This window comes from Chelmon rostratus, chromosome 1 (genome assembly GCF_017976325.1).
Source record: "Chelmon rostratus isolate fCheRos1 chromosome 1, fCheRos1.pri, whole genome shotgun sequence".
NCBI classification, from domain to species: domain Eukaryota; kingdom Metazoa; phylum Chordata; class Actinopteri; order Chaetodontiformes; family Chaetodontidae; genus Chelmon; species Chelmon rostratus.
In genome coordinates this window covers 7,782,145-7,808,753 of record NC_055658.1, presented here as the reverse complement: position 1 = coordinate 7,808,753, position 26,609 = coordinate 7,782,145, and the positions used below count along the sequence as shown (strand labels likewise).

The 26,609-nt window shown below is 42.1% G+C and overlaps 1 protein-coding gene across 4 annotated transcripts in view; it reads right to left on the bottom strand.

Annotated features, from left to right (window-relative positions):
* Positions 1-11,009: 11,009 nt before the first annotated feature.
* The window catches only part of LOC121621934 (A-kinase anchor protein 13), a 98,254-nt gene continuing 82,654 nt past the window's right edge, over positions 11,010-26,609 (bottom strand). For 2 of the 4 annotated variants that reach the window (XM_041958712.1, XM_041958962.1), the window contains 10 exons: positions 25,533-25,615; positions 25,218-25,406; positions 21,834-21,980; positions 20,116-20,189; positions 19,216-19,260; positions 17,597-17,647; positions 17,113-17,385; positions 15,951-16,130; positions 15,188-15,482; positions 11,010-14,006 (listed from right to left, as the gene is read on the bottom strand). In XM_041958712.1, coding sequence (XP_041814646.1) covers positions 13,954-14,006; positions 15,188-15,482; positions 15,951-16,130; positions 17,113-17,385; positions 17,597-17,647; positions 19,216-19,260; positions 20,116-20,189; positions 21,834-21,980; positions 25,218-25,406; positions 25,533-25,615 — 1,390 coding nt within the window. In that variant the 3' untranslated portion in view covers positions 11,010-13,953. The remainder of the gene's footprint in view (positions 14,007-15,187; positions 15,483-15,950; positions 16,131-17,112; positions 17,386-17,596; positions 17,648-19,215; positions 19,261-20,115; positions 20,190-21,833; positions 21,981-25,217; positions 25,407-25,532; positions 25,616-26,609) is intronic. The other 2 variants (XM_041958793.1, XM_041958880.1) reach the window with 2 other exon arrangements.

Here is a 26,609-nt window from a genome sequence, read left to right as displayed (position 1 = left end):
ATTATTCAGCGGGAGTCAGCTGAGCTCCTCGCTGTTTGTCAGCACCGCCGTGCTTCACGCTCACACGCTTCCACACACTCGCACCGGTAGATGCCCAGTAAAACCACTGGCGGCTACCGTCAGCCAAAGAGCAGCCTGGAAGAACAGGGCGTCATGTGCCTTGATCAGGAGCAGGGATAATTACTGATGGAGAGGCGGAGCGCTTCCCGAGCTTAAAAAGCTTCTATCTTCACACCAACTCACACCTAGCTACAAATCTCCCTCGCTCATCTCCAGATTAGTGACTCTCAACCAGGTGGATTTGTACCCCTGGGGGCACTTCTGCGGGTGCCATGGGGTACTAATGATTGTAGAGTTGCTCAACTAATTTGACAAAATAGAAATCTGAAACTGTGTGATCCTGAAAATATGTTTATTTAAATAGTTAGCTGTGACACCTGAACACCTGTTGCTACCGGGAGTGCTGAAAAAGCAGTCAGCAAGCAAGTTAAACAGAAGCCTAAACAGCCTGGATAAATGGTTAAAACATAGGTAACTGCTAAAGGTAATGCATACATGGTTAAAATACAGTATATAGCTTGAAGTAATTAATAAATGTTTTTAAAGTCCAACTTCTGACACTGTAAATGGTAGTTGTACAAATGCAAACTCGACCAAACTAAACATTAGCTATACTAAACATCATCTATGTTTGTATCATTAATATTGCTTAATAACATCCACCTATAAAACAATTTGAATAAAGACATTTGGATTGTGTTACACGCTGATGATGAAGGGGACAAACAGGGCTGGGAACCGCCGATCTGTTCTGCCCACAATGTATGTAAACTCCTGAACTGTGGCAGAAGGGCTGCCATGAAGGTTCAAAGGAATTTTTTTAAGAAGATATTTTATTCCACATCCCCACCACCTCCTGCCAGGCAGCACCACCTTCCATGCACTGAACTCAGTTCAACTCTGCTACTGACCCATTTCCCTAGCAATGAGCTCCGGGAAGTATTTGACAAATGCAAGTTCATGTCTGCATGTGCCCAGAGGATTGTGGCTTCAAGGAACACTCCAGCATCAAAAACTCGGAGGTAAGCGTAATCGCATGCAAATTTCTTACTCTGCAACAAGCTCAAAGACACAGAGAGAAGAAGAAAGGGAGCGACAGACTCTGAGAGCCAAAATCCCTTTATTTTTCTGTAATATATGACAGCGGCTTCAGTCGAAACGACATGCTAATCGCGACTGGTTAAACAGTTGGTTAAATCAAGCACTCAGCGTGCATACTGATTACCAGGACAATAACTTGCACCAATGGAATGCCTCCTCGCAGAGTAAGAAGCAGGCTTCAAAGAGAATCTATTAGCAGATGAAGTGGTAATGATTTTAGGACACAAGTCCATTAAAAGCCATTTCTCTAAAGAGTGGAAGGGAAAGCTCGTGGGTCTATGGAGTCCAGTTCTGCTCCTATCAGCTCCAGTGTGGAAAAACAAGAGCACTGGGCCACTGGGACATTCCTGCGAGCATTATCAGCCCTCCTTAACTATTCTAAACTGACATCAATTGCTGTGCCGGCTCGATCCCAGCGGACCTTGTTAGCGCCGTTTAATGGCAAAATGAGCCAACTTCTAAGTCCTGCTCTGGTACTGGGAGCCACGAGTCCTGGCTGCACTGTTGTATTAGGTGGTGAATGTAAAAAGATATCACACTAATTACTGAAGGGACACAGGTTTTGGAAGGCTAAACATTTGTACATTTGTTAGCACATGGAGCCAGTTTGTCTTGGCAGTCACAGAAAGCCATTTCCATGAAGATGCTATAACTGCTGCACTAAAAACAAATGAGTGGCATCTGCCATCATTTGAGCATGTATTAGCCATGATTATGACAATGAGGCTTTTTTTTTTACATGGACTGTATCAATGGCATGACCTCTGACCCCTGACCTCCCAGTCAGCTTGGATTTTTGGCTGTCAAGGAACTCAAGCAAATTGTGTTGGTGCATTTCTTATACAATGCCAGTGTATGTTATTGTTATTATTACTACATATTACAATATATTAGTATTATTATTAGTATAAGTATTAGCAGTAGTAGTATTACAGTGTTCCAATATTCTTGTTATTTATTTATGTAAAATGTTGCACAACAGATATATTTCTAGATAGACGGTTGCTATTTATTGTAGCATAATACACATAGTTTACATATTTACAGTATATTGTAGTATAATGTACTTATTTTTACATATTCTCTGAGAGATTTCTTATTTACCATTTCTGTTTTATTGTTTACTGTTTCATGAAATATTCTGATTCTGATTCTGATTTTTACACCATACTGTTCAAGTCCTGTATTTTATAAAGTGTTCCAATGACGCTATGATGCTGTGAGAAAATGTCTCATCCTCAACAGTTCCCAAAGCTATTCTTGTCGTGGGTAAAAAGAAATCCCAGCAAACCCTTCTTTGCAGTCCTTTAAGTAAGCCAGTGCAAATTTAAATGAACAGAAGCCACTGTGGCCACAACTGGTGAAAATGACACACTGACTTTCCTTTGAGTCAGTTAGTCGTCATTAGGTCAAACGTGGTGTAGCCGTAGCACAAGTAGAGAGGAGTCATACAGTCAGCTTCATCTATTTGCTAACATTAGCTCCCATGAGATGCGGGTCGTACCTGACCAAGTAAGAGCACGACAGCAAAACCCTCAGAGAGTTTTGAACTGAGAAACCCAGAGAGTCAAATCCCAACACTGTCACGCTCCTGCCGTGTGTCAAACCGCTACGATGAAACATCTATATGAGATGCACCAGGCTTTCAACTCACTCCACTACAAAACCCATCCTCAGTTCGACACCCAGAGCAACTGTTCCGTCCATCTAACACCTTCTTATTCCAGCTCCACGTGAAGCCTTCCTGCCAGAAAGCCTTTCTGACACAATGGTGGTTGTGAAACGGTCGCATGTCAGTCGGGTGCAGGCCCAAAAACTACTTGGTTAGGTTTAAGCTACTTTTTTAGGTTCAGGAAAAGTTGATGGTTTCTCACGGGACTCAAACCCTGCTCTCCTGGATGAAAGCACTGGTCTTTATACTACGTCACCTTGCTTGATCTTCTAATATTGCTGTGTATGGGTTTACAGTGGAGTTAGCAGACAGCCTGGTGGGTCCATTACTGATGCTGAAGGGTACCTTGTGTGTCTGTATGAGACGCAGAGGGGCGTGACAAAGGGCCAGTATTTGGTACTCTGAGAATGAGACCAGGCTTACGTATGAAGAAGATTGAGTTATTACTGCTTTGCAAAATGACATAGTGTCACTTCAGTACCTCTGTGAATACCGTCTTTGAGTCTTGCAGCACAAATCTGTTGCTTTGGTAGACTGCACTGCACCAACAGGCAAAATGGTTCCCTCCACCTGGGGTTTTCTGGCCCAGCTATGACAATGATGAGCAGTGTGCCTTGTGCCAAAAAAGCTGGACATATGTTAACTAATATGCATGTCTACAGGGGTGCCAAGAAAAGATGAAGTATGTTACAAGAGATGAATGCATGCCGGGCTCAGTGTGCCGTGGGAGAGCAACTGTTTTGCAGGTGTCCTACGATTCTGATGATTTATCCGTCAGCACTGAACACAATGTCTCCATACAACAGCAGGCAGCGAGTAATGTGCAGTACCATGAGGAGCAACAGGTTCACATGTGGTACAGTAGCTTTCAGGAGCCTTAGCTCTACCTAGCTATTACCATCCACCCCCACTATTAAAGGGAGACAAAGTTGGAGATGGTTGAGAATATAATGAAGATCTAAGGGAGAGAACTCATTGGTGCCCTTTTGAGAGGCTGGCTGACATTTCCTCCATCTTGCCAATCTGATCAGCATAAATGTCTTCAAGGTGGAGGCTCCTGCGTTTTAGTTTGAAGGATGCAAGCCTCCGCGCAACCAGCTTTTTTTAAAGTTTGATCAGGCAGTTTGTCTTCACAAAGTATGTGTGTGAACTTTATAGAGGGGAAAAGACAATTCATCCTAAAACTCTGATATTACAGCTGTTTTGCACAGTGAGCTTTTATGGCAATCGAAGCGTCACCCTCTCTTAACTCCATCCTCCTTTAGCAAGACGCACCACCACCAGATGCATCGGTGCAACTTTGCAGTGGTTGCTATGACACTGACTGAACTGAGCAGCTCCTAATTTTATTGTTAATGCCACTGAATACATAATTGTGTAATTTAATCACTCACTGAATACTTGATGTTCTTAAAAAACATTCAGTTCCACTCGGGCTCAGTTGCTCATCCCTGGTAACCTTAGGGTCTAAATTTGATCAAGCCAATCAGTGGATTTTTTTTTTACTTGAGTTGAATTTATATATCTTTATTATGATGATTACTGTTATTATGTACTATACACCTGAATTTTCTGCCATATATTCAGTCTTAATTAGGCTTCAACATAATCATTAATCAAAAGTGCTGACATTTCACAGCAGCCCTGTCATATAAGACTCAATCTTTCTGGCCATCATGTGTTTCAGTACGCTCAGTGTTCTCCCCATAAAGCGTGTGAATCCACATGCACGCTGTGGTCTGCGTCTCGGTTCACCTTGATGGTAAAAAGAGCAGTGAAGGTTTCATCTCCTGAGTCGAGGTGACACAGGCGAACATGTTGATCACAGCTCAATAAGCAGCGCTGAGGTCATCAAGACCTCCCTTAAATGAGACAGGCTGAGCGTTACCCCGGCAACAGGCTACACCGCCAAGCAAACAGGAGATCCCCAGACGATCTGAACGTGCATACATCTGTGTGTGTGCACATTTCCATGTTTACATGCGTGGCTGCGAGACTTGGTGTTTATATTTGAGTTTAGCCTACTTTACACGTGTCTGCTGAGTGCCTGGGGACAGGGCTGGTCCCCATGAGTCTGTGACGGTGCTCTAGTTTACCATTTTAAACCTCCAACCGCTGAATCATGGGTCGATTTCCTGCCCCCTTTTTATTCTACAGTGACGGCAAATAGAAAGAGATTTCTTTAAGGTCGTAAGCCACATTAAACCGCAGCGCCATCAGGGATAGTAAAGGCTCATGGGTCAGCATTAAACTGCATGTCATCCTCTGAAAAGAAGCCAAATCAAAGGACCCTCTATTACTGATAAAGTCTGTCCATCACATAGTGTCCTTAAGTGAATCTGTGATTTAATGAGGTGCAATTGCATGTACCATGGAGTCGGCTAATCATGTGCATTTACAGGCGTCGATGAAGAGATACTGAAGTCCTATTTGCAGAAGATTAATGCTGCCTGGACACATAGGACACATTCTAATCGTGGAGATTAGCAGTGACTTCATTTTTTTAATCACATGTGTCATGTCTGTACATACATGACACACATACAAGCCTTGATAGCATAATATATTTGCATATAATTTGAACCCTTGCGACCCTCCCGTCACTTTTTCTGCCTGGTCTCTTCTTCAAATGCTTGATTTCTGTGCTTCTCCTGTCATGAAAAATTAAGACCGTGGTTGATGAAACTTGTAGTGAGTAAGTAATTAAGACAAAATTCAGGCTACACTTTCAAACAACACTAAAGCCAGATTCTGGATTTATTTGTCTGGGGGAGGTGGGGTGACAGCATAATTACCCACACTGCTCAGTGATTTGAAACACATATGAATGCATATATGTGTGTGATTTTTTTTCCTGTGTTCCCAAACTTGAAGAGACTATTTGCGTTGTTTCCTGTGCCTGAGTTTCATCGGCTAAGTGTGACAACTGAAGAGAAAAGTGAATATGAACATTACAGGAGCAAAGACCCCACAAGTTCTTCAAATAGACTTGCAATGCCATGTTACAGGTGATGTGATGTTTGTTTGTGTTGTTAAATTATGTTAAATTACTGCTAATACCAGTAAATAATACTAATATTAAAAATAATAAGCCCATTGATGAAGGCCACATGGTTTTCCCTCAGCATGTTGTTGTCTGTTACAGAACCAGCGGGACAGCCAGTGGCTAAAATGCCGTGGGGAATAACTTTCATTCTGATGGAGGAGCGGAAGTGTTTTATTAATCATCTCCCTAAGTAATTCTGTCCCAGTGGGGTTTAAGCATCTACAGCAAAGTTGCAGGGACAGTGTTGGAAAAAACATTTTGATGTGATGACTGAGGCAGACGATCACCAAAGCCAGCAGAACACATCCTCTGAGCACCATGGATATCCTTAGCAAACATCACGTACATCCCTCCAAACAGCCTGCTCCACCCTGCAGGCACGGCTCTGTGCACAGCATGCTGCTCACTGAGCCGTGCTGTTAGCACAGCATGACTATGTAATTTCATTGGTTCAAATATTGGTGCAATCACTTTGATTGACATCTATGAGCGGCGACTGAGTTTCTTTAACGAGTTATTAACAGAATTATAGTCTGACGTGAAACGTATTTAAGCCTGTTGTGTTCTGGTCTGCGCGAGCGCTGGCAGCTGGTGTTTGACTCCAGTGTGGTCTTTAGGTGTGGTTCCTGAGCACTGCGTGAGCCTTCTAGGCACCGGAAAAGTGTGTGCGTGTGTATTTGTGTGTGTATTAAGGCAGGGTCATTGAGGAGTAATAGGATTGCTCGGCCCCGCTCCCTCTCTCGACACCCTGGCAAAGACAGGCCTCCTAAATCATCCTCACATCTCTGAGCAAGATGGAGGACCTGGCATCGTCCCTCCCCGCCCTCCATCCCCGCTGCAGCCATAAGCGCTCTCCCCGCTGTGGTACAGATACTGCTCACAGCCGTGATTTCCCTCAAACCTCCCGCAGGACTGGAATAATATCTACTCAGCATTCTGTAAATATCCACCGGGAGAATGTACTCCAGTTCATCCCGGCTGTGCCACAGTTACTTTATATGGGCTCGGCTGCTGATCCTCAGCTACTGCTCTATGTTCTTGAACTTTTCATCCTATGACTCCTAAAAGGGAAGCAATGTGTGAGGTGAAGCAGCCTACTCAGCGGCTACTATTCATTATTCATGTTCGGTACACTTATTCCTATTCAGGGTCATGAACAGGCTGAATTCATGCTACACATGACACCGTTTTGCAGGTAAAAGCTTAAAATTGAGAAAATGAGGATTTATTTCAGGATATTAAGCCAGTCCAGCAGAGTTTGCCCACTTTAAACTGGTGATAAAAAGTTTTTTGCTTTAACGTATCATTATGAAGTAAATGCTGATTGCACAGTTTAATGGCTGAACAATAATTACACCATCTGTGTTTAGATTGGTTCCCTATGAGCCTCGCGTTCGCTATGCAATTTAATCTGCCACCAGGTACGATCTCCTTGGAAACTGAAGGCGGACTGGCGATCCAGTCAGGCTGACACCATTTATATCTGCATTCATGTCTCCATTATAGACGAAATGAATGAATGAAAGCATACTTTTTTTTCCTAATGTTTTGTCAGTTATACTGCTACGAGGCAGCATGACTGCAGGTGAGGCTGTGCTGACGTCACATAGCTCCATTAGCAGTTATCATCATCATCATCGGCATGTTATTGTGAGAATCATCATTAGCCTATTCGTTTGCCTTTACCTGCTTCACACACATCAGCAACTTCTGCAACTGCCAGGTCATCATCAGCATCAGCATCCCCTGATTGGTCTGAAAATGGTCACATGGAAGAGGGAACAACTCTTTCAATTAAATCTACACACAATTCCATGAAGGACAAACAGCCCATGACTTTAAAGATAACCGACCTCTTGTGCTGTCAACCTCCTGGCTCCCTGTCGTTTTTTTAAAGAATGACGAGATTCTCCTCTGCATCTTGATCTGGACAATCAAATAGAACTACAACTTGTGATAATGGTGTTAAAAGCAGCCACGCAGTTCTGTGTCATTTTCTGATGTGCATTTTTTAGAGAGATGGATTTTCTTTTCCCTTTCCTTTCATTTCGGCATGTCATCAGCCCAGCACCGTGTGTTGGTAGGTTTTTCACATCTGTGTGTCTGAGGTCCCAAACAGTGCAGTCTCAGGCCGGAGGCCCTGTCCCGGACCAGGGAAATAATGATCACTTTTTTATTTGTGTTTTTTGACCTCAGATGATAAAAGAAAACTGTCCCCGAACACCATGAACAAGATGACAATAACTTGCCACAGGATGCCCCAAAAATGACACCTGTTTATTGAAGTCCACCCCTCCATAGCGTGAGCCGAAGAAAAGGACAAACAGCTTGGACCAAGCCAGAGTGACACTGGAGAGGACAAGGCATTACTGATATATACCACTGTACTCCAACACAGACCTGTACAGAATTCAGTTCAAATTCTTCAAATCAGTCAGCAAATAACTTTTAGTATCAAGCATCACATGAGTTTGTGTTAGTATCAATGTGCGTGGAAATATACCATATGTTCACAGTAATACCAGATTTTAAGATCTCTCTTACTAAGTACATTTACTGAGTACTGCACTGAAATACAATATTGTGCTTGTCGTATACTTGATATTGATTGTAGTTTTAAAATAGAGTATTTCTACTTCACATTGTGATATTTCTTTCACTAAAGGGAGCTGAGTACTTCTTCCTCTGCTGATTTTATGTAGAGGAAAGTGATACGAACAGGTCCTAGCAGCATTTTCACCTACTTGCTTGTACACCACAGTTCTTTGTTTATTCCACTTAAAAACCAGTCAAATTCCTTGTGTCTTTGTTCACATACAGCACTTAGCCAATAGAGCTGATTATGATTCATTTCACCTGAACGTGTCTGACCCTTGAATGTGCGCTGCCCCTCTGTGTGGAATGAGCTGCAGGGAGACCACCTGGAAGAAAAATGGCAGCTTTTGGAATATAAATCAGCGTATTGGAAAGTGCTTTGATGATCGGCTTTGGGAGCCCTTCAGGATCAGCTCGATTCAAAGCTGCTTTGAATTCAATCAATTACTCAGTCGATCATGATATGACAATAATTAGTACAACACTGTCAAATTTATCTCATCTATGGCAGATAATTAATCATCATGTATGAATTCTCAGCTGTTCGTCATTATTCGTTCAAACCTTACAGACTTATTCGGGAGCTTCTTTTTTCTCCATCCAAGACATGATGAGACTTTTACGTTGGAATAATTGTGCAGTCATGATTTTATTTGCTGTCTCCCTCTCTGTCTTCAGTCTTCACTTGGTTTTGCAGCAGCAGTCCCCATGTCCCTGTCTATCCCCATCAACGTGACAGCCAGAGGCGGATGGGGCTATCTACCTTTCTGCTCTTGTATCTCACCAACAAACTTGCTGCTGCACAACTTTGAGTTGGTGGGAATAATCTAAAAGAGACAGAATAACTTCTACTGTGTTATGCTCCGGTAAACAAAATTTAACGCATCAAGCTACTGACTTTCTGTTTGGTCTTATCAGCTGATGCTTTGTCTCTGGGGGTTTGTATGTTGAATGAGCAGCACGGAGAAATAGTTAGAAAGGGGGCTGTAAGGAGATGCCATGGTTCAACCGACGAGTTAGAGCCGAGGAGGAATGGGGAGAGATGGCACGGTGATGAACCTGCCGTGACGTACCAGATTGTACAGTTAAGGAAGAAAATGTTGAGAAATCCTCACAGTTGAGTTTTCCAGAGGCAAAACACTGCAGGGTTGAGCAGGCAGGACGCTGTCTGCAGCGTGGAGAGATTAAAGCAGCTGCTTCTTTATTTATCAGGAGGTGGGAACGCTGCTGTGTGCGAGCACTGCTGTCAGTTCATCAAGATCCTTGTCAGCTTTTTCCTCTGGCTGCGGTGCTGCAGTGCCACAACGAATGCAAACAGGAAATCAAACCGTTAACAGAATTTAGCGATAGCAATTGAAACTGCCTCTAAAATCAAAACCAGCGGGTTAATGAGAATAACGGTTTCTTTTGTAATAACAGACACAAAAGGTGCTTTGTTGCTGTTGCAAAGACTAGAACAAGGATCAGAACACAGGAACCCGAAGTAAAATTCCTCTAATCCAAGGCTGGATTACATACGGGGCCACATGGGCAACTGTGTGGAGCCCCAGACCATGAGGGGGCAACATAAACCTCAAGTTCACTCTGGCACAACTGGTTTTAAGTAATTTTAATTGTTCCTTATGAGGGCCTTAATACGGGTCCCGCTTTGTTTCAGGATCATGTGGTCCAATCTTGAACATGGCACTTGTGTCAGACTCTAGTTTATGTCAGTTGATATCGTGCTTACACTGTGTATTAAATATTCTTAAAAAAATAACATTAATTTCCTGTAACGGTTGAGTCAGAGTCCAGATCTCAGTGATGAAGACCCATCTACACAGAACTGCTGCCAAAAGATGTATCTATTAAATATCGCCCTGAATATTGATGCACAAGTAATTGAGATCACTTTAAAAACATGTTTTCACTTCGACTTTAAAGGCTGTTTTTCTGTTGATCAATGTTAAAAAAAGCCACATTAAATTTACTTTGATTCAACGGAGGATTTCATGTGTTAATTCGAAGCTGTGCAACAATGACGCATGCACGGCTGCAGCTAACATTATTTTTCAATTTTCATTATTAATGAGTCTGCTGATCATTTTCTCAATTGAGCGTTTGGTCTGTAGGATGTGCGGAAACAGCTGAATCCAGGGAATGTCAGGCTTTCACTGCTTGAAAAATGGCTTGAACGAATAATCAGTTATCAGTGTGGCTGCAGATTATTTGTCTGCACACTTTCACGACAGAAACATGAAAACTTCCGAGGACGAGGAATACGTTTTACAGACTGCAGTTTGTATTAAAATCAAATTACCACACAGCAAACACAGAGCCATGTAATATTCCAGCATCTGACTACGTACAGAATGTCTCATTCGCAGTTTCTATTGCACCGTTTTTCATACATGGTATAAATGCATGTTCCTGCTTTGTCAAAAAAAGTGACTGTGATGAGTATCGAGCATGTTGCAATAATTATAATTTAAAGGTAGTTAATTATTTGCAGTATTTAATATTTTTGCAGGAGACAAACAGCAAACACTCAAAATGTCCATTCTGATGTTTTTTTTATTACGAGAGAAGTGTGACTTTACATCACCACAAGGGTGAGAATAAAACATAAATAAAACATTCTTACAAAATGTTGCAATAAATCACCAACAAAACAATTTTTTACATTTGATTTGTTTCATACAGAAATCATATTTACACATTCGTCTTTGCCCTTTTTTTTTTTACATTATTGGGAGTGAAACAGTTCTGTACCCCTTTTATAGTACAAACATTTCCTTCGTTTCAAAGCAGAGGTATAAAAGCTCTCCTCCCTCTCCTGAGAAGATGCTGGGTTCTACTCTAGTGCATTTTATCATTAAGATTTAAGGCTACGCAGGGTTCACCTGATGGACACACCCGTCTCATGGACAGGCACATCATCATCGGGGAGGGGGTTCATTCTCCTGACTCGGGTCTGCTGATTGTCCCTTACAGAGAGAGGTTTGTGGTTCTGCCCGGTCGCTCCCTCCAACCATTAGACCGTCTTTTCTCACATTAAAGCTGCTGCTGACTGGTTTCACTGAATAACCAATTACAATCTCTGACAACTTATTTGTTTCTGCAGTCAATTACAAATGCCGTGGGGAAAATATCACAGAGTGTGAGAGCCCACGCTCATCACATTATCTCCGTGTGGCAATGAGCTGCTGAGAAAAATATGTCAGTTTCTCACAGCAGGAAGAATATATGAAAACGAAAAAAACAAAAAAACAAAAAACAGTTTCTTACTTTCTGGTTGTTGTTGTTGTGTGAGAGAGGGAACTAATTTAGTCATAGGTGCAGTGCTCCCTAGTGGTCAAAATACACCTAAAGCGACAGATTGGGGGGGCACATTCCTCTGTTTCTTTGACAGGATTACACCAAAACCATAAACAAAAGACATGAAGCAACTAATTGGCTGGCCCTGTAAGCCTCTTAGAAGACACACTATAATAAACCAGCCTGGACATGAAGTCAAATCCTCATCACAGACGGCAAGTTAACAAACAAGCACTTAAAGATGAGACAGAAGAGGCAGCAAGAAAGCAGTTCCGCAGCGCTGCTCTGTAATTCACTGGAAATGTTTTGTTTTTTTGTTTGTTTTTCTTCCTCTGTTTTTCCCTCCTACCTGTCCAGCAGGTAGTTGTGTGGCCCATAATCTGGGCTCAGTGGGGCTAAAACTCAGGCTTAAAAATAAGACAGGTCAGACAGGTAACCTTGAAAACATTACATAAAAGCTACCGGCCCGTTCTTCTTTTGAACACGAACAAAACAAAACCACAGTATCATTTCTAATTCATCTCACTTTGGATCATTTTTGCTTCTCATGAGCGTCAGTGCCCTCGATTAAAAAGTTGCACAGAATACAAAGATCTCACTGATTGATATTTCCCACTGATGACACACAAAAATGCATCAACGGATTAGGACCAAAGTGCTTAACAACACTGATGAGCGTTGATTCATTTGAAATGATCAGAGACTCAGGTGGTACCTGCTGTGCAGGTTCAGTCAGGGACACATAACATCTTTTGGTTTTTTAAATTAATGTCCTTTCTCATTTACTCTAACCGGCTGCTTTGTCCCTAAATTAACTGCCTCCATTTCCTAAAACCAGCAGCAGTGTGGAGCTACTGAGTCTATTATCACAAGTAAAAGAGGGAGGCTGACAGAGAAAGTTGAACTCTTTAGACAGAAACCATTAGTATGCTACCTGCAGAGTTACATGCAATTAAAAAACGAAGGAAAGGCCCGCTCATCGTCACTCAGATGAAAGATAAGGGTTGAATAAAAGCTCATTGACAGGCAGATGAAGCGAGGATCAAGCTAATATCCATCCAAGGCTCTAAAACACACGGAAGGATATGAATTGAGCCATTAGACACAGGGAGATATGCCTCAATCCTTTCATTACTGTTGAGTCTGAAGGAACAGACAGACACTGACATCTGAAGAGCTTCACTCCAAAGTTGAGATATCCATACTTCAAATCCATTAAAAACCGGCCCGGGAACGTGATTGATGGCATATAGTCGTTAAAGAGGAAAACTGAAGGTGTTGTGCCAGTTCCATTTTGTTCACATCTGCTTTTCAAGTAGTGAGTAAAGGAATGTTAGGCTACATTTATCTTTCATTGTGGATCATATTGTACATTTTGGAATGAAACACTGGAGCAAACACCGAAAACACAGCACAGATTTTCCTCTGTGGATTCAGTCTTCTATTAATTATCAATGAGGGGAATTTGGAGTGAGTGAGCTTCCAGTACCGCACGCTGCTTGTTGACATTCATTTCTGTTTCCAAGTGGAATTTGGGTGCATCTGTGTCCTTGTATGTGTGGGTTCAGTCACACGGAAAAGGCTTCTGTAAATGAACACAACGGCCTGTTGGTGTGGGACTTAATGACAGGACGGACTGTTGAACAGGGGGCTGGTTGGGGCCACAACAAAAACAGAAACAGAAAGGCAGGGACACCTGTCACATACTTGGTGGAGCTTGTGAGGCAATCTACTGTCAAATGCTTTCAATCTGATACGCCGGCACAAATTTAGCATCTACAAAATGAAGGAATGAGTCCATGAGCATGGTGTCTTTGTAAAGGAGGGTTTTGAATTCCCAAAAACCTACTGCTATTTCATGTTGCCTATGTGCTGCAAGTTTGTATGCCTGATGGAGCACCATAACAGAATCCCTACAAATAAATTTCCTGTCCTTTCCTTTGTCTTGCATGAAATGTGAAACAGCTCTACACTGTGGTACAGAAAATGAGCTACAAATCTTTTCGAGGTTATTTTAAAGGTGCCAGAAAGTCTGGTGGTAAACTGCAGTCTTATGCATGTAGATGAATGGATTACTACTTGGCAGTAACACATTCCTCTGGGTGTCAGAACTTCTGTGTTTTCTATTGGTTGATGATGCTGACGAGGAGGAGGAGGAGGAACAGGAGGAGGGCCACTTCTCTTAGCAGAAGAAGATCTCTCCATCCAGAGGAGGTTCTGGGAGGTGCTGGGGGTCTGGAGGGAGGAGTAGAGAGCAGTCAGTGTCACCATCACCAGAGAGGATGCTTCCTATCATACCTGCAGATGCATTTTTACTGTCATGTGTATCAGAGCTTTTCATGTGTGCATCATGTGATGTGTATGCATTATTGTGCTCAATATGCTGCTGTTCTATAAACACAGGGAGACTCACAGAAAGCTTTCATACTCATAAACTCAAACCCAGGTGAAGTCAGAGCCAAACCTGAGACATCTCAACACCAATTTAAGGGTGTTCAAGCTAAAGCTAATCCAGTATATATGACCACTGAATAATTCACATATCAGGCTAATTTAATAATGCAAAGACAAAATCTAAGCTGTGTCCCAAATTCATATGACATGCTAAGCAGTTTTTGAATATGTAGGGTGTTCACACATATACTCAAACCAGCTTTACTCATACTAATAAATGCTTGATTTTTATGTACAATGTTGATGAGCAGCCGCAATGCAGTGCACAGGGCAAACGGCGGAGCTCCAGTAACACCTCACACGCTGCCTGTTAAGTTGAACTGGCACTGACGCTCCAAAGTCGGAGTTTGACTGACCTCTGTCTTATATTCCATACATACATAAGCAGTTATACTATAAATATTAGTAAATACTACATATTGTATACACTTAGCATGTATTTGGGACAAGGTGGTCTAGTCCAGAATGACAGGACATGAAAATGGCTGGTGCTAGGACCCAGCAGAGACAGCAGCACAGTCCAGTGAGTGACCTGGGGGACCTGGACTGTGGCAGCATTCACTACAAGATGAAGGAGACATAGAAGATAAAGAGGTGGTGTGATGCAAGCTGAAACTTTCAAAGCTAAATTTCCTTAAAATACATCACCAGACTGAACGGCCATGACAAGCTGAACAGGCTACAATGAGCACTTCTTGATGTGTTTAACCCATTAAACATGGGTTAAATGTGAGGACTTAGTGTATTAATTCTTCTAGCCACCTATTTGAGCCATTTGTCTGTCCAGTGATGTCCTCCTTCCACACATCTACCCATCACTTCTCCATCTTCTCTGATAACCAGATCTCAGGAGTCTAATCTGAAGTGCCCTCGACAAAAACACTCCAACTCCAACCGGCTGACTCACTAGGTGATTAAGCTAAATGTAAATCCATCCAGTCCCTCTGTTCACCATTCTCTACCTGCTGTCTGCGTGCTTCCGCCTTTGCCCTTCTTCTTCTTCTTCTCCTTCTCCTTCCCCTCTTTGCTCTTGTTCTTGGCCAGCTGCAGCAGGCTCTTTGAGATCTGGTTGGCATCACTGCCCTTGAGGTTGGGGTTGGTGGAGGATGAGGTAAAGGGATTGAGGCCTTTCCCTTTGGGTTTGGACCTCTGGGGCTGCAGCCTCGACAGGGAGGAGGAGAGCTCCAGCGGGTCCAGCTCCAGAGACTGGGAGCTGCCGGGGAAGTGGCATTCATCTGACGTTGTAGAGGGAGTCCTCTGAAAGTAAAGGATGGAGATAAGAGGGATGCACATCTGTGAATATGTATGTAGGGGCATATTTAATGTTTTTGTAAGCTTATTGTAAATAAAAGATGAGCATAAATGTTTTCAGGAAAGAGCTTAATTGTGGACAATGAAAAAAGGTTTCTCTATAGATTAGGCATATAGGTTTAGGCATAAAAGCCTGAAATATAGCTTTGGACTGCAATGCAACACTGTTAGCTAGTTAATATGTTGCCAAGAGCTTTTTTGAATTAATTTTCAAGAGGACCCAGGTTCAATTAAGCCTCCAATGCAAGCCCCCACAAACACCAACCCTGCTGAAGTGTCACTGAGCAAAACACGGACCCCCTCCCAGCTCACTGGGCTATTCCTGTAGCCAAGGGGCGACGGGAGGCAGTTTTCCTGCAGGCAGGAACAGACCACCTCAGTGCTGTAATGATTTCTTAAAGGGGCCCTGCTCACCTCAGCCACACGGACCTCCTCCAACTTGTCGAGCTGCCGCTGCACAGCCTCCCTGTCCCTCTCCAGCTTCTTCTGGGCGTCTCTCAGCCTCTCCAGGTCTTTCTGGTACTCCTCCTTCTTACGCTGCAGCTCCTGCTTCTCCTCCTCCAGCTCCTTGTGCTGCTTCAGGACCTCATCCTCCTGCAGTGGTTGGGAGGTGCATTGATGGACTTATTGAAATGTTACGGTGCAATGATATGGTGTGTATGGTCAGAAATTGAAAAAGGAAGTTACTCCATCATTTAGTAGATTGATATTCGCAGTTCGCAGGTCTTCGGGCTGGTGCTAAACTCCATTATCTGAGACTGAATTACTGAAAACTATTTACTGAGGAATAATACACTCTTATCTGAGATAAGAAGGTATATTTTAAACCCCCTTGAATAAAAGTAACAAGTGTTATACATCATTTTCATACCCAAAATATCACTGACTTGTCTGTTTTAGTTGGTTTGTACGCTTGTCAATTTTTTTCACACAAGCTTCCTACTGTATGTCAGGACTACATTTTGTGTTTAAAGTTAAGAATGTAGCTCTTAATGCTCTTAGCATTAATAGTTTTGCAAGCTGAAGTTAACTTTAGCAAAAAAGGACAAATTGCAGTTTGTAGGAAAACCACTGACTAAAATTTCAATTTAAAAACATCAATTGTGGGGGTGCTGAGAAGGCCTCTAGCCCTTGTTGTTTAGCCATTCACAAGGCATCAGCAAAGTCTAAAGTAAAGCACCTGAGTCAGCTGCCTTAGTATGCTAGCTTCAAGCTAAACTTTAGCCATTAGGCTAAACCTTTGTTCCGCTTCTGCAACGTCTTTGCATCCTCCTCAGTTTAAATTTGACCCTGCAGCTTTGAACTCAGGGAAACTCTAACTCTAAGACAGTCGTGGAATTGTTAAGGTTTTACAGTCAATGGTATTGTTTTTTAAGGCAGCCTGCCATCACCGCAGGAAACGCTGAATGTCTTGCCCAACACTGCAATTTACCAGGTAAAATACAGTGCAAGGCAAATTACTTCAGTATAAATGTATCCCACTGTTAAAGAATTTACAGTGTTTCCACTAAGAATTACAGCTGCCTAGAAACATATAATAATAGAGAGAAGTCTTTAGAGAATGATGCATAGTTACCTGTATGTGCACTAGCCCCTCCCTTTCAGTCAACTGCTGTTCCCTCAGCTCCCACTCCTTCTCCCTTCTCCTCTTCTCCTCAGCATGAGCTGCCTGCTGTCTCTGCAGGGATGCCAGCTCCTGCCGCTGCTTCTCCAGGCTGCGCTGCTTCTCCTGTTCAATCAGTGAACTGGGCCGTGAGCTCGGCCGCGATAAAGACGTGCAGGAGGAGGAGCGCTCGCTCAGGGCCTGCCGCTGGTCCTCTATGAAACTGTCCTGCTGAACCACCACCGCCTGGGACAGACACAACCCGAGCAGCAGGACAGATAGATTAGTTCAGACACATCACTCTTGCTATCGTATTATTCTTTTGTCCGTCTCAACGGCTTGATGTTCACACAAGTAGAAATATTTTCAAACACACAACAACAGCAAAAAGCTGCACAGAGCATCATATCAGTCCTGATGTGGAGCACATGTGTACACAGTATGGAAGCCATCTTACCTGCAGAGTGCTGAGCAGGAGATGCAGATTGGACACACTGTGCAGGACCTGCTGTTGGAAAAGAGAGTTCAGTGAGCATCTTAAGACCTCAAATATCATGATCTGTTCTTGCTCTGTTGCATGGAGAAAACTGTCTGTTTGATGTCATCTTGCTTACTGCTGCACTTGACATTGCTTATTAAAATTCACCACGGGTGCTAGCAGTGCTTCCTTTTAAATGTTGACTTTTTCTTTTTAAAAAATGCTAGTGTTGGATTGCATGTAATATGCATTCACCAGTGGAGTAAACAAGCGTTAAAGGGACTTCAGTTTACAGTGAGGAGACCTTTTCTCCATTCAAACACTAACAAAGAGACAAGGGCACTGAGTTTTAAAGCTGCAGACACAAAAGGCTCCAATCAATGTCAGAAAACAGCATTCTAACACAGAACATCTGCAGAAAGTGTTGTTGCATGAAGTATAAATACAGCATGATATCCATAACAGTCTCTGTAACAAATGGGTAGGGAAGGTGCATCTTTTAGTGGTTAAAAATGTTAGACTTGCACCTTGAATTTTCTTTTGAATATTTAACTGGAACTATCCCTGACCTATTTAAGTTGAATGACTATGAATGCGGAAGAACTGAATTTATAGAAAGTGTTACCAAACACTAAGTGTACTGTATGAAGGTTGTTGAGAACTTGGAGACCTTTTTTTTTTTAATTTATGGGATAGAATGGATACCTTTTAGACCTTTAGTGAAATATCTTCACATGTGTATCCATGGCGCCCAGAGGATGAATCCTACTGTGGTTCTGACTGTTCCTCTAGCACACCAGCAGGTCAAAGTTTTCACTTAATCAATGAAATATCTCAACATCTACTTAATGGACTGGCACAAAATGTTGTACAGACATTCATGTTCCCCAATGTTTGACTTTTTATTTCACACCATCATCAGATCATTTTTAGTTTGTTTAGTATTTTGGTTTATGACCAAATACTGCAAAACTAATGACCCTCCCATCAGCCTCAGCTGTACTCTGTCATTAGCGCAAATTAGCAAATGGTAGCATGTTAAACACGCTGAACTAAGATGGTTAATAGGGTAAACCCGTTAAACATTGAAATGTTACTGTCATTGTGACCAAGTTAGCATGCTAAAGTTAGCATTTAGCGCAAAACCACTGCTGTGCAGTTTCACAGACCTGCTAGCATGACTGTAGGCTTTTAGTCTTGTTTCAACTGTTCACTAGCCGTTATATCAATGTGAGTTTTAAACTTCATGTTTCCATCTTGGTAAATTCTACTGTACTTTTACTGCTTGCTCCTATCTCATGCATAATTCATTTTTACCTTACCGTTTATTAAAATTCTTCTTAAAGCTTGCTCTTATAAGTATGATTTCATTAAGTGACCTCTGTGTTTTAAATAAGTGTTTTAAACAATGCTATAACATCTAATACAACTAACATAAACCTCTGCAGTACAACAACTACAACCACTGCTCTGGCTGTTACTACTGTTGCAGCTTATACATTTATTGATGCTGATTACGGTGATGGTAACACAGAGCGTTGACAGTTTCCATGTAAACAGACGCTCTTATTGAGTTTGAGACAGGAAGTCAGTGTTACCTCACTGTTCCTCTTCAGCAGCAGCAGCACGTTGGCGTTTCCTCCCTGCGCATGAACAATAACACACATTAAGTACTGTAAAGCCAGAACACAGTAATGCACTCACGTACACTCGTCCTCTAATGTGTCTCATTGTGTGTGTACAGTATGTGCATGTGAACCCACCATATATATGGCTGTGTGAATGTGATTATAGTGTGGGTGTGCTGTAAAAATCTAATTGTATTTGGGCGTGATTATGTAAACTGATACAGTAATACAGCAGTCTTGCAGCTGTATTTTAAATAACAACTTGTTAAACATCTCTAAAAATGTATTATTCATTTACAAAAAAACTAAACTCATATAATAGAAAATGCAACGTCTGGATTAAGTCTGCATCGTATCTTTAATGATAATTCTGACTACTGCAAACACTCCCTTCTTTTCCTGCTGAACCCGTCTGTGCCCAGGACAGATCAACCAGTGCTCGAACGGCCTGGTGTCACGCACACAGACGTGAGTGCTTTTGTTAAACAGCTTACTACAGTAGCTTGGCTCCACTAAACATTCAGGAAACAATTATGTGCAGTCCAGCTGCTGCATGTGTGCAGGATATATGACTACAAAGGCTAGAATCCAATGCAGAGCTACAATAGCAACACCTAAAGGCGGTCCATTCATTTTCATCCACCATTGAATTCTTATACAACTGATGGTCGCCATTAGCAACGGAACCTGGCAGGAAGAGTCAAGAGGCTAATTCACTGGAGGGAGAGAGCCAGCTAAATTCATCTTAATGGTATTGTTAATGTTGGAGGACAAATGCACCCCCACACATGGCCTCGGGTTCTCATCGAGGCGTGGGGGCGTAGTGGCTTCAGAGTCAAGAATACAGTAATTGGCTGCTGAGATTCTGACCTTCTTTAAAACACTGTCGGACTCTGTCCTGCGCAGATCTCCTGCTGCGTCCTCGCTCTCGTCTCTGTCTCCACCTGACATAAAGAGAAACCACAGGAGAGGAGAATGAGTCAGGCAGCCAGTAATACACAATCAGGTCCACTGTGAGAGAATATGAGAGGCACGATCACATTTAAGAGATGATGTAATAACAGTAGTAGTAGGTTATTAAAGGCCTTTTTCTGATCTGCACTTCCGGACATAGTTGAGAGTCTGTCAACAGGTGTCCAGTTGATAGGTGTCCATGTGCATAATGAACACTGATCAGTATCAAAAGTGATAAAACAGCATCTACAGCTCAAAGGCAGGTCGATTTGGGCTTTTTTAATGTTAAATTACTATTTGAGGCTAACAGTCACATAGTGACAATAAAGCCGCGCAAGAGCTGCAGTCTCCAGTTACAACTGGACCATGGTCATCACCAGGCCAGCAAACACCCACAAGAACAAAACCTGAAATATGTGTTCACAGAAAATTAGTTTTTAGTGTTTTTACCTTATGGAGAGGTGTGGAGAAGTAAAATGGCAGAAACCACACTGCAGGTCAAAATGATGATCATGATTTTCTGCTCAGGCTAAAACAAATTTTGGCATTTTTGATTTAAAAAAAAAGATGAATCTATGAAAATGTCAACTATGAAAACAGTTGACGATCTAGTCAACTGACTGATCGACAAATAGTTTCAGGTCTACTTAAATATACGAAACTTTAACAGCTCTTAACATAAAGCCACAGGTTTGACCCTGCAACAACCAGTGGTGTGTCATCAACTGCTTCATGTCATCTTCAACTTCAGAGTCTGCAGGATTTCAAGTGGTTGAATGAATCACTGGAATAAAATGACTTCTAGGGCTTGAAATTACATGATAGAGAACTTTTGCATAATTTTGTTGATAAGAATTAAAATCTCATATGGAAATTACACATAACATGTGTTTGCATTCATTTCATTTGTCTGCTGCTTCAATTTTGCTTCCTTTCTCCTCCTCTCACACAAATCACTTTGGCCCTGCTGAGCCATCCTTTAACTGTTTAACCAAATCTTAAAACTACTCTCAGCATGTGGCTCAGCTGAGTCCACACATGTCTAACATTTGTTATATTATGTGTCAACTGTTCGACACAATGCCTCTGATGTTACTGAACAAAATAAAGGGTAAAATACACTTTTAAAAACATCACAGTGATAGAAGCACTCCGTAGTGCCATTTCTCCACCTCAGTTCTCCAGGTGCTGCTACTGATGGACAAGTCTGGACCTCTTGTGGCTCAGTATCTGCCACAGTCAGCACAGTCCCACTCTCAGCTTGTAAGCCGCCCGTTCAGAGGCATGGCTCCAGGCCCTGTCCCCCTCAGGAAGCATCAGCTCTTCTGTCCAAGTCCCCGTCTAAAATGTTTTATCTAAGTGCACTGAACAGGGGCATTGTGGGAAGTGCTTGCTGTGGTGCCCGCTATTATGTGACCACTAAAAGTCAGTCTTAGTGTAAAATAGTGAAATATTTGACTTTTTTCTCTCAGCAGTGTCACTGCACATTTGCAGTCCAGTCACTGAGTCGATGCAGTTATCCGCACCAGCAGGTCCAGGTTCAGTGCCTTTGACTGTTACAGGTTTCAAACATGGCCACTTGGCCAGTTTGCACAATCTCTCCATAGAAAACAAGCATGCTGCAGCTGACTTACACTTACTGCTGTGCATCTGGTGACTGTCGAAGCCTCCAAAGGTCTCGGCTCGACGGGGCAAACACACCGGCCCCGCGCCTCCTCCCTCCTGGACGCTGGCCATCGCCCCGCCTAGGCTGCCATTCACCAGTGCCTGTAGCGTCTCCACTGTCACACACACACAGAGAGAGAGAGAGAGAGAGAGAGAGAGACAGACAGACAGACAGACAGACAGACAGACAGACACACACACACACACACACACACACACACACACACACACACACACACACACACACAGGCAAACATCAATGTGCAGGTCAGTAAGTGAATTATCCCGGCTAACTGTGTTACAGCTCAGCTCTGCACTCATGAATCCTAGCAGGCACTTCTGCTTTCAACCTGGTATTGGCTCCTGTTGCTAAGCAACTATTGACAACCTGTTTGAAGCGCAGAGCTCTTTTACTAAAAGTTTAAATATCTTTACCATCTGAAGATATATAAACCGTGGAAAGACACAGAGTATTGGTATCCACATATGTATACAGACCATGCACCGCTGTGACCTTTCCAGTGAAAATAAGGAGAAACAAAGCCGTTGCAGGTGGATGTGAAGTCACAGTAAAACATGATAACCTCAGCAGAAGAAATTACATTACTGCTGCCAATTCATATATCAAATAAGGACAATTATTGCCCCAGGCTTTAGAAGGAGGAGGTGAAAAATACACTCTGTAATAGGATAGTGGAACCTTTCCTGCTACCTTTAAAAGCGGAAACCACTATAGAAGCTCTCCTTCACACATCATTTTTCCTGTATTAGAGCGGCAAGCAATTCTTAGTATAATGTCAGTTATAAAACCTGTAACCTGCACAAAGCGTCCTGGGGTTTTGTGACTAACTACACATTTTCATGGAACACTCTTTGTCTGCAGCAGCACTTATAAGTCATTAAGAGTGAGCTGCATCTGCACATAGCTTCTGTATAGCTTACAGCTCTGACCAAGACAGCCACTCAGGTCTTTCAGGCGGCAGCACCAAAAAGCGTTTGTTTCAGTGTATATTACTTAGAATACAAACACACAGACCACAAGACAACTGGATGGATCAAATACACCAAAAAATCGTGCTTAATAATTACACAATACTGCACTGCAAATGACGACAAGTTGCATTGCTATTTTTCTGCATCTTTTTCAGTCAATTATATTTTTTGACATTTTTTTAAAGACCAGGAAATGATGAAAATGCAGAAAAGTCATGGATGAGTAAAAATCTTGTTTTTGTTGTCTTGTAAGTTGTGTAGTCTATTAAATCGATTAAAACTTTCATAATATGAAAATAGATTGAAACAAATCAAATCGCCCCAAAAATGGTTTCATGATTCAATATAAAGATAAAATGGCTTCAGAATACTTTCTGAAACACTCAGGCTTGAAATACTTGTTATATATGCATTTCTGCAGCAGTTTTATTTTTCAGTCTACCCCAAAATTTCCAGAGCCGCTTGTTCAAATCTAAAGTCAACTTAATGTGCAGAGAATGTGTTGTGCTTCTCTGTCTTCCTCCATATTTCATTCTGTCTTTGTCACAATCTTCAGTATCTCTCTCAGTTCACAGTGCTTTCTTCTCATTCACATTTGATGAGCAGGGCTGATCTAGCAGCAAACAGAGCCAGAATAAAATCCGAAAACACACTCTGACTCCTTTAATGTCTCCCATACACTATCTTTACATCATCCCAAAACACAATCACTCCCTCAAAGTTCTGCTCTCGTGAGCTCTGTTTAGATCCAACTATCAAACTAATGACCTTCCAAGTATTTCAGAGGTGAATTATTAGGTGTGTGCGGATTGGTTGGATTTTAGTGAGTAAACAGATTTGAAAAACAAACAAATCAGACACATGCCAAAATGGATGAGCACTTTTTAAACTGACTGTACTGTGTCCTAGTGTTCAGTTTCTGTTCAGGCTGGAGGGGAATTGGTCATCGAGCCCTCCAGATGGAACTATTCCACATGCAGCCTTAAACATACATAGATGGCGTTCTGATTGTACTATCATGAAAATCACAAGTGTAATTAATAAATTAATGGCTCTGTTCAGAAGCACTTCCATATGACAGTGACATCATGTACCAAACCTTACCGTACAGCGTCTCTGCTGTAGGGAAATACAGATACAGATTGAGTTTACTTCATGGAAATATGGCAGAGGAAGGAGCGGAATTGATCCCGAGGGAGTCTGGATTTTTAATCTTTTTCCACAGTGGTCTTAGATATTTGCTTTTGAGGTTGTTGCCATATTGGTTTTGGAGCAGTGAGAGCACAGAGGACAGCTTATTGTTTAATTAGCAGTTGAACTTAACATTTTTCGCCTGCCCTTACCTCTTTGACTGACAGTTTTATTGATCATTAATAGCGCTGGCTTGGAATGAAGTTGGTTCAATGTAGAAAAACAAACAAACAAACAAAAATGAATGTTGTAAACTACTTTTGCCATGTTGCTGTAGCTCAGCTTGTTACATTTCTCTGGGGGTACCTTCATTTCATATAGAGTAACTGGCAGCTTAGCTCAATATGCTTTCCAGGTAGCTTGCCCAACACGGTGTGCCACTGTGCATGTTGACTTACTGACATTACATTCAGGGACACTTAACATGGGATGGAATCATTGTTAATGTTACTGGTAACAAGTGAGCACCTTTCCTCAATGACAAGTCAAAATGTATCTGTTTTTTTCCTGTAATGGATTATGTGATTGCTCCTTCATAACAAGCACATTATGAAAAATTGACAGCACACTATCAACAGAAAGCTTTCAGTGGTATCTGCAGATGAATTTGCCTGAAAAACTACAGCCTGTTCCTTAATAATTTGTGTAGTTCCTGTCATCAGTAACTACTGATTTAAATAAAAGGCATCCTGTTCACCTTAACAACCGTTAAAACTGTGTTCTGAAGGAACACCAACCAACTGAGCACACTCTGAAAATGAGGTAGAGCAATAGGGGAAAAAGTCAGAGCCTGGGGCAGAAGTTTGCAAAATTTGGAAATCCACAGCTAATTAGTGACTCCATGGCAACCTTATACTTCCTGCTATATTTAGTATAGCATATTTCATGCTTCCATGTGAGAATGAAAACAAAACGTCATCAGGTAGTGCTCCCATGAAACAACGATTTGTCTACAACCACAAATACGTCATAAATGGCTGGTGCAGCATGTGTGACATTTGTGGTTAGAAAATAAATATGTGGATCGAAAGTGAGATAAAGAACCGTCTGCCTCACTCTCTGTCTCTATTCATTTCAGTTCATTCTGCTTGATTGTTAAATTCCCTGTGTAAAATGCCTGTAGATGCATACAACACATACACCCAAAACACTCTCCTTCTCTGTCTTACCTTCCTGCAGGGCATCCTTCATGACCGACGCTCCCCTGGGTGGCTCCAGGCTGCAGGCTGACCTGAAGAAAGGTTCGACCTGCCGGCAGACCTCCTCGCCTGGATTCAAGCCCTCCCACATCCCCCTGAAGAGCTGCACCTTCTCCTCCAGCAGAGACATGATCTCTGTGTCCTTCTGCTTCAACAGATCTGACCAGCAGAGACAGACAGGAAGAAAGAGAGAGAGACAGACAGTGAGGAGAACCGTTTGTGGTACATGAAGCAAACTTATCCCTGTTTTCATTTACACAAAGACTCTAAATGTTTTTCTCTCACCTCTCATCTCCTTGGCTTTAGTCTCCAGCTGTCTCTTGTCATCTTCTGTCTCACTGGGAATCCCTTCATCCTCATCTTTCTCCCTGTCAAACCAAGCAACAGAAGAAAACAAACATGATGCATTACAGCTAATAAATTATACAGGATTGAACTTCTACAAACCATCATCTGCAGCATCACGTACAACACCTACCTCTGAATCTATAAGTCAGGATAAACCAATTAAACTGATTAATCATGCACTTCACTGACAGATATTTTGATGCTTGATTTTAAAGCAAAAATATGGCTATTTTAATGTTGTCTGACATTGCATTGACTAAAGAGTTGTTTAAATAAGTGTAATGAAAACAATCAGCTATCTACGAGCCATCAGTATGTACAACATCAACACCACAGGACGACACTTTCACTAGGCGGGGATTAGACAGCCCTGAGAGAATGTATATGATAATAAGATAGTAGTATAAGAGAGACAGGACATCAGTAAAAAACTGTTTTTGTTTTTATCACCTCCATTCCTGCAAATAGCCTGATCTCAATTTTGTATTTTGACAGTAGTCATACAGGGAGAGAGATGGAGACAGAGTACTAAATCTCTCTCCTTCCCGCTGGCTGCAGTCAAATAATCCTCTGCTTATAGTGAGCTGCCCTTGAAGGCAATCCAGCATTAGACTGTCCCTGAGTACATCCCATCCCCAGGTAGAGTAGTGCTAATCCTCCAGACAGCAAAGTGCTCTGTTGCAGCTTACCATTTATTACTATCTAGCGAACTGGGCTGGGTCTAACTCCTGGGTCACAACACAGACATACCACAGCTGAACACTCAGAGGCCATTCCTCAATGTAAAGCACTTTGAGGGAGGAGTTTTTTCTACTGTACAGGTTATGGGTTGAAGTAAACAGGGCAGGCTAGAACACGGGCTGAGTTTGGGATTATAAGGTGAGGTAAAACTCAGAATTAAAAATGTCAAAACTGATCTTCTGGCTACAAAAAGCAAAAAATCATCAAGTATTGGCATATTGCTCTAAATATTTTTGGGTAAAAACACCTAAATTAACACAGAAATAAATCCCA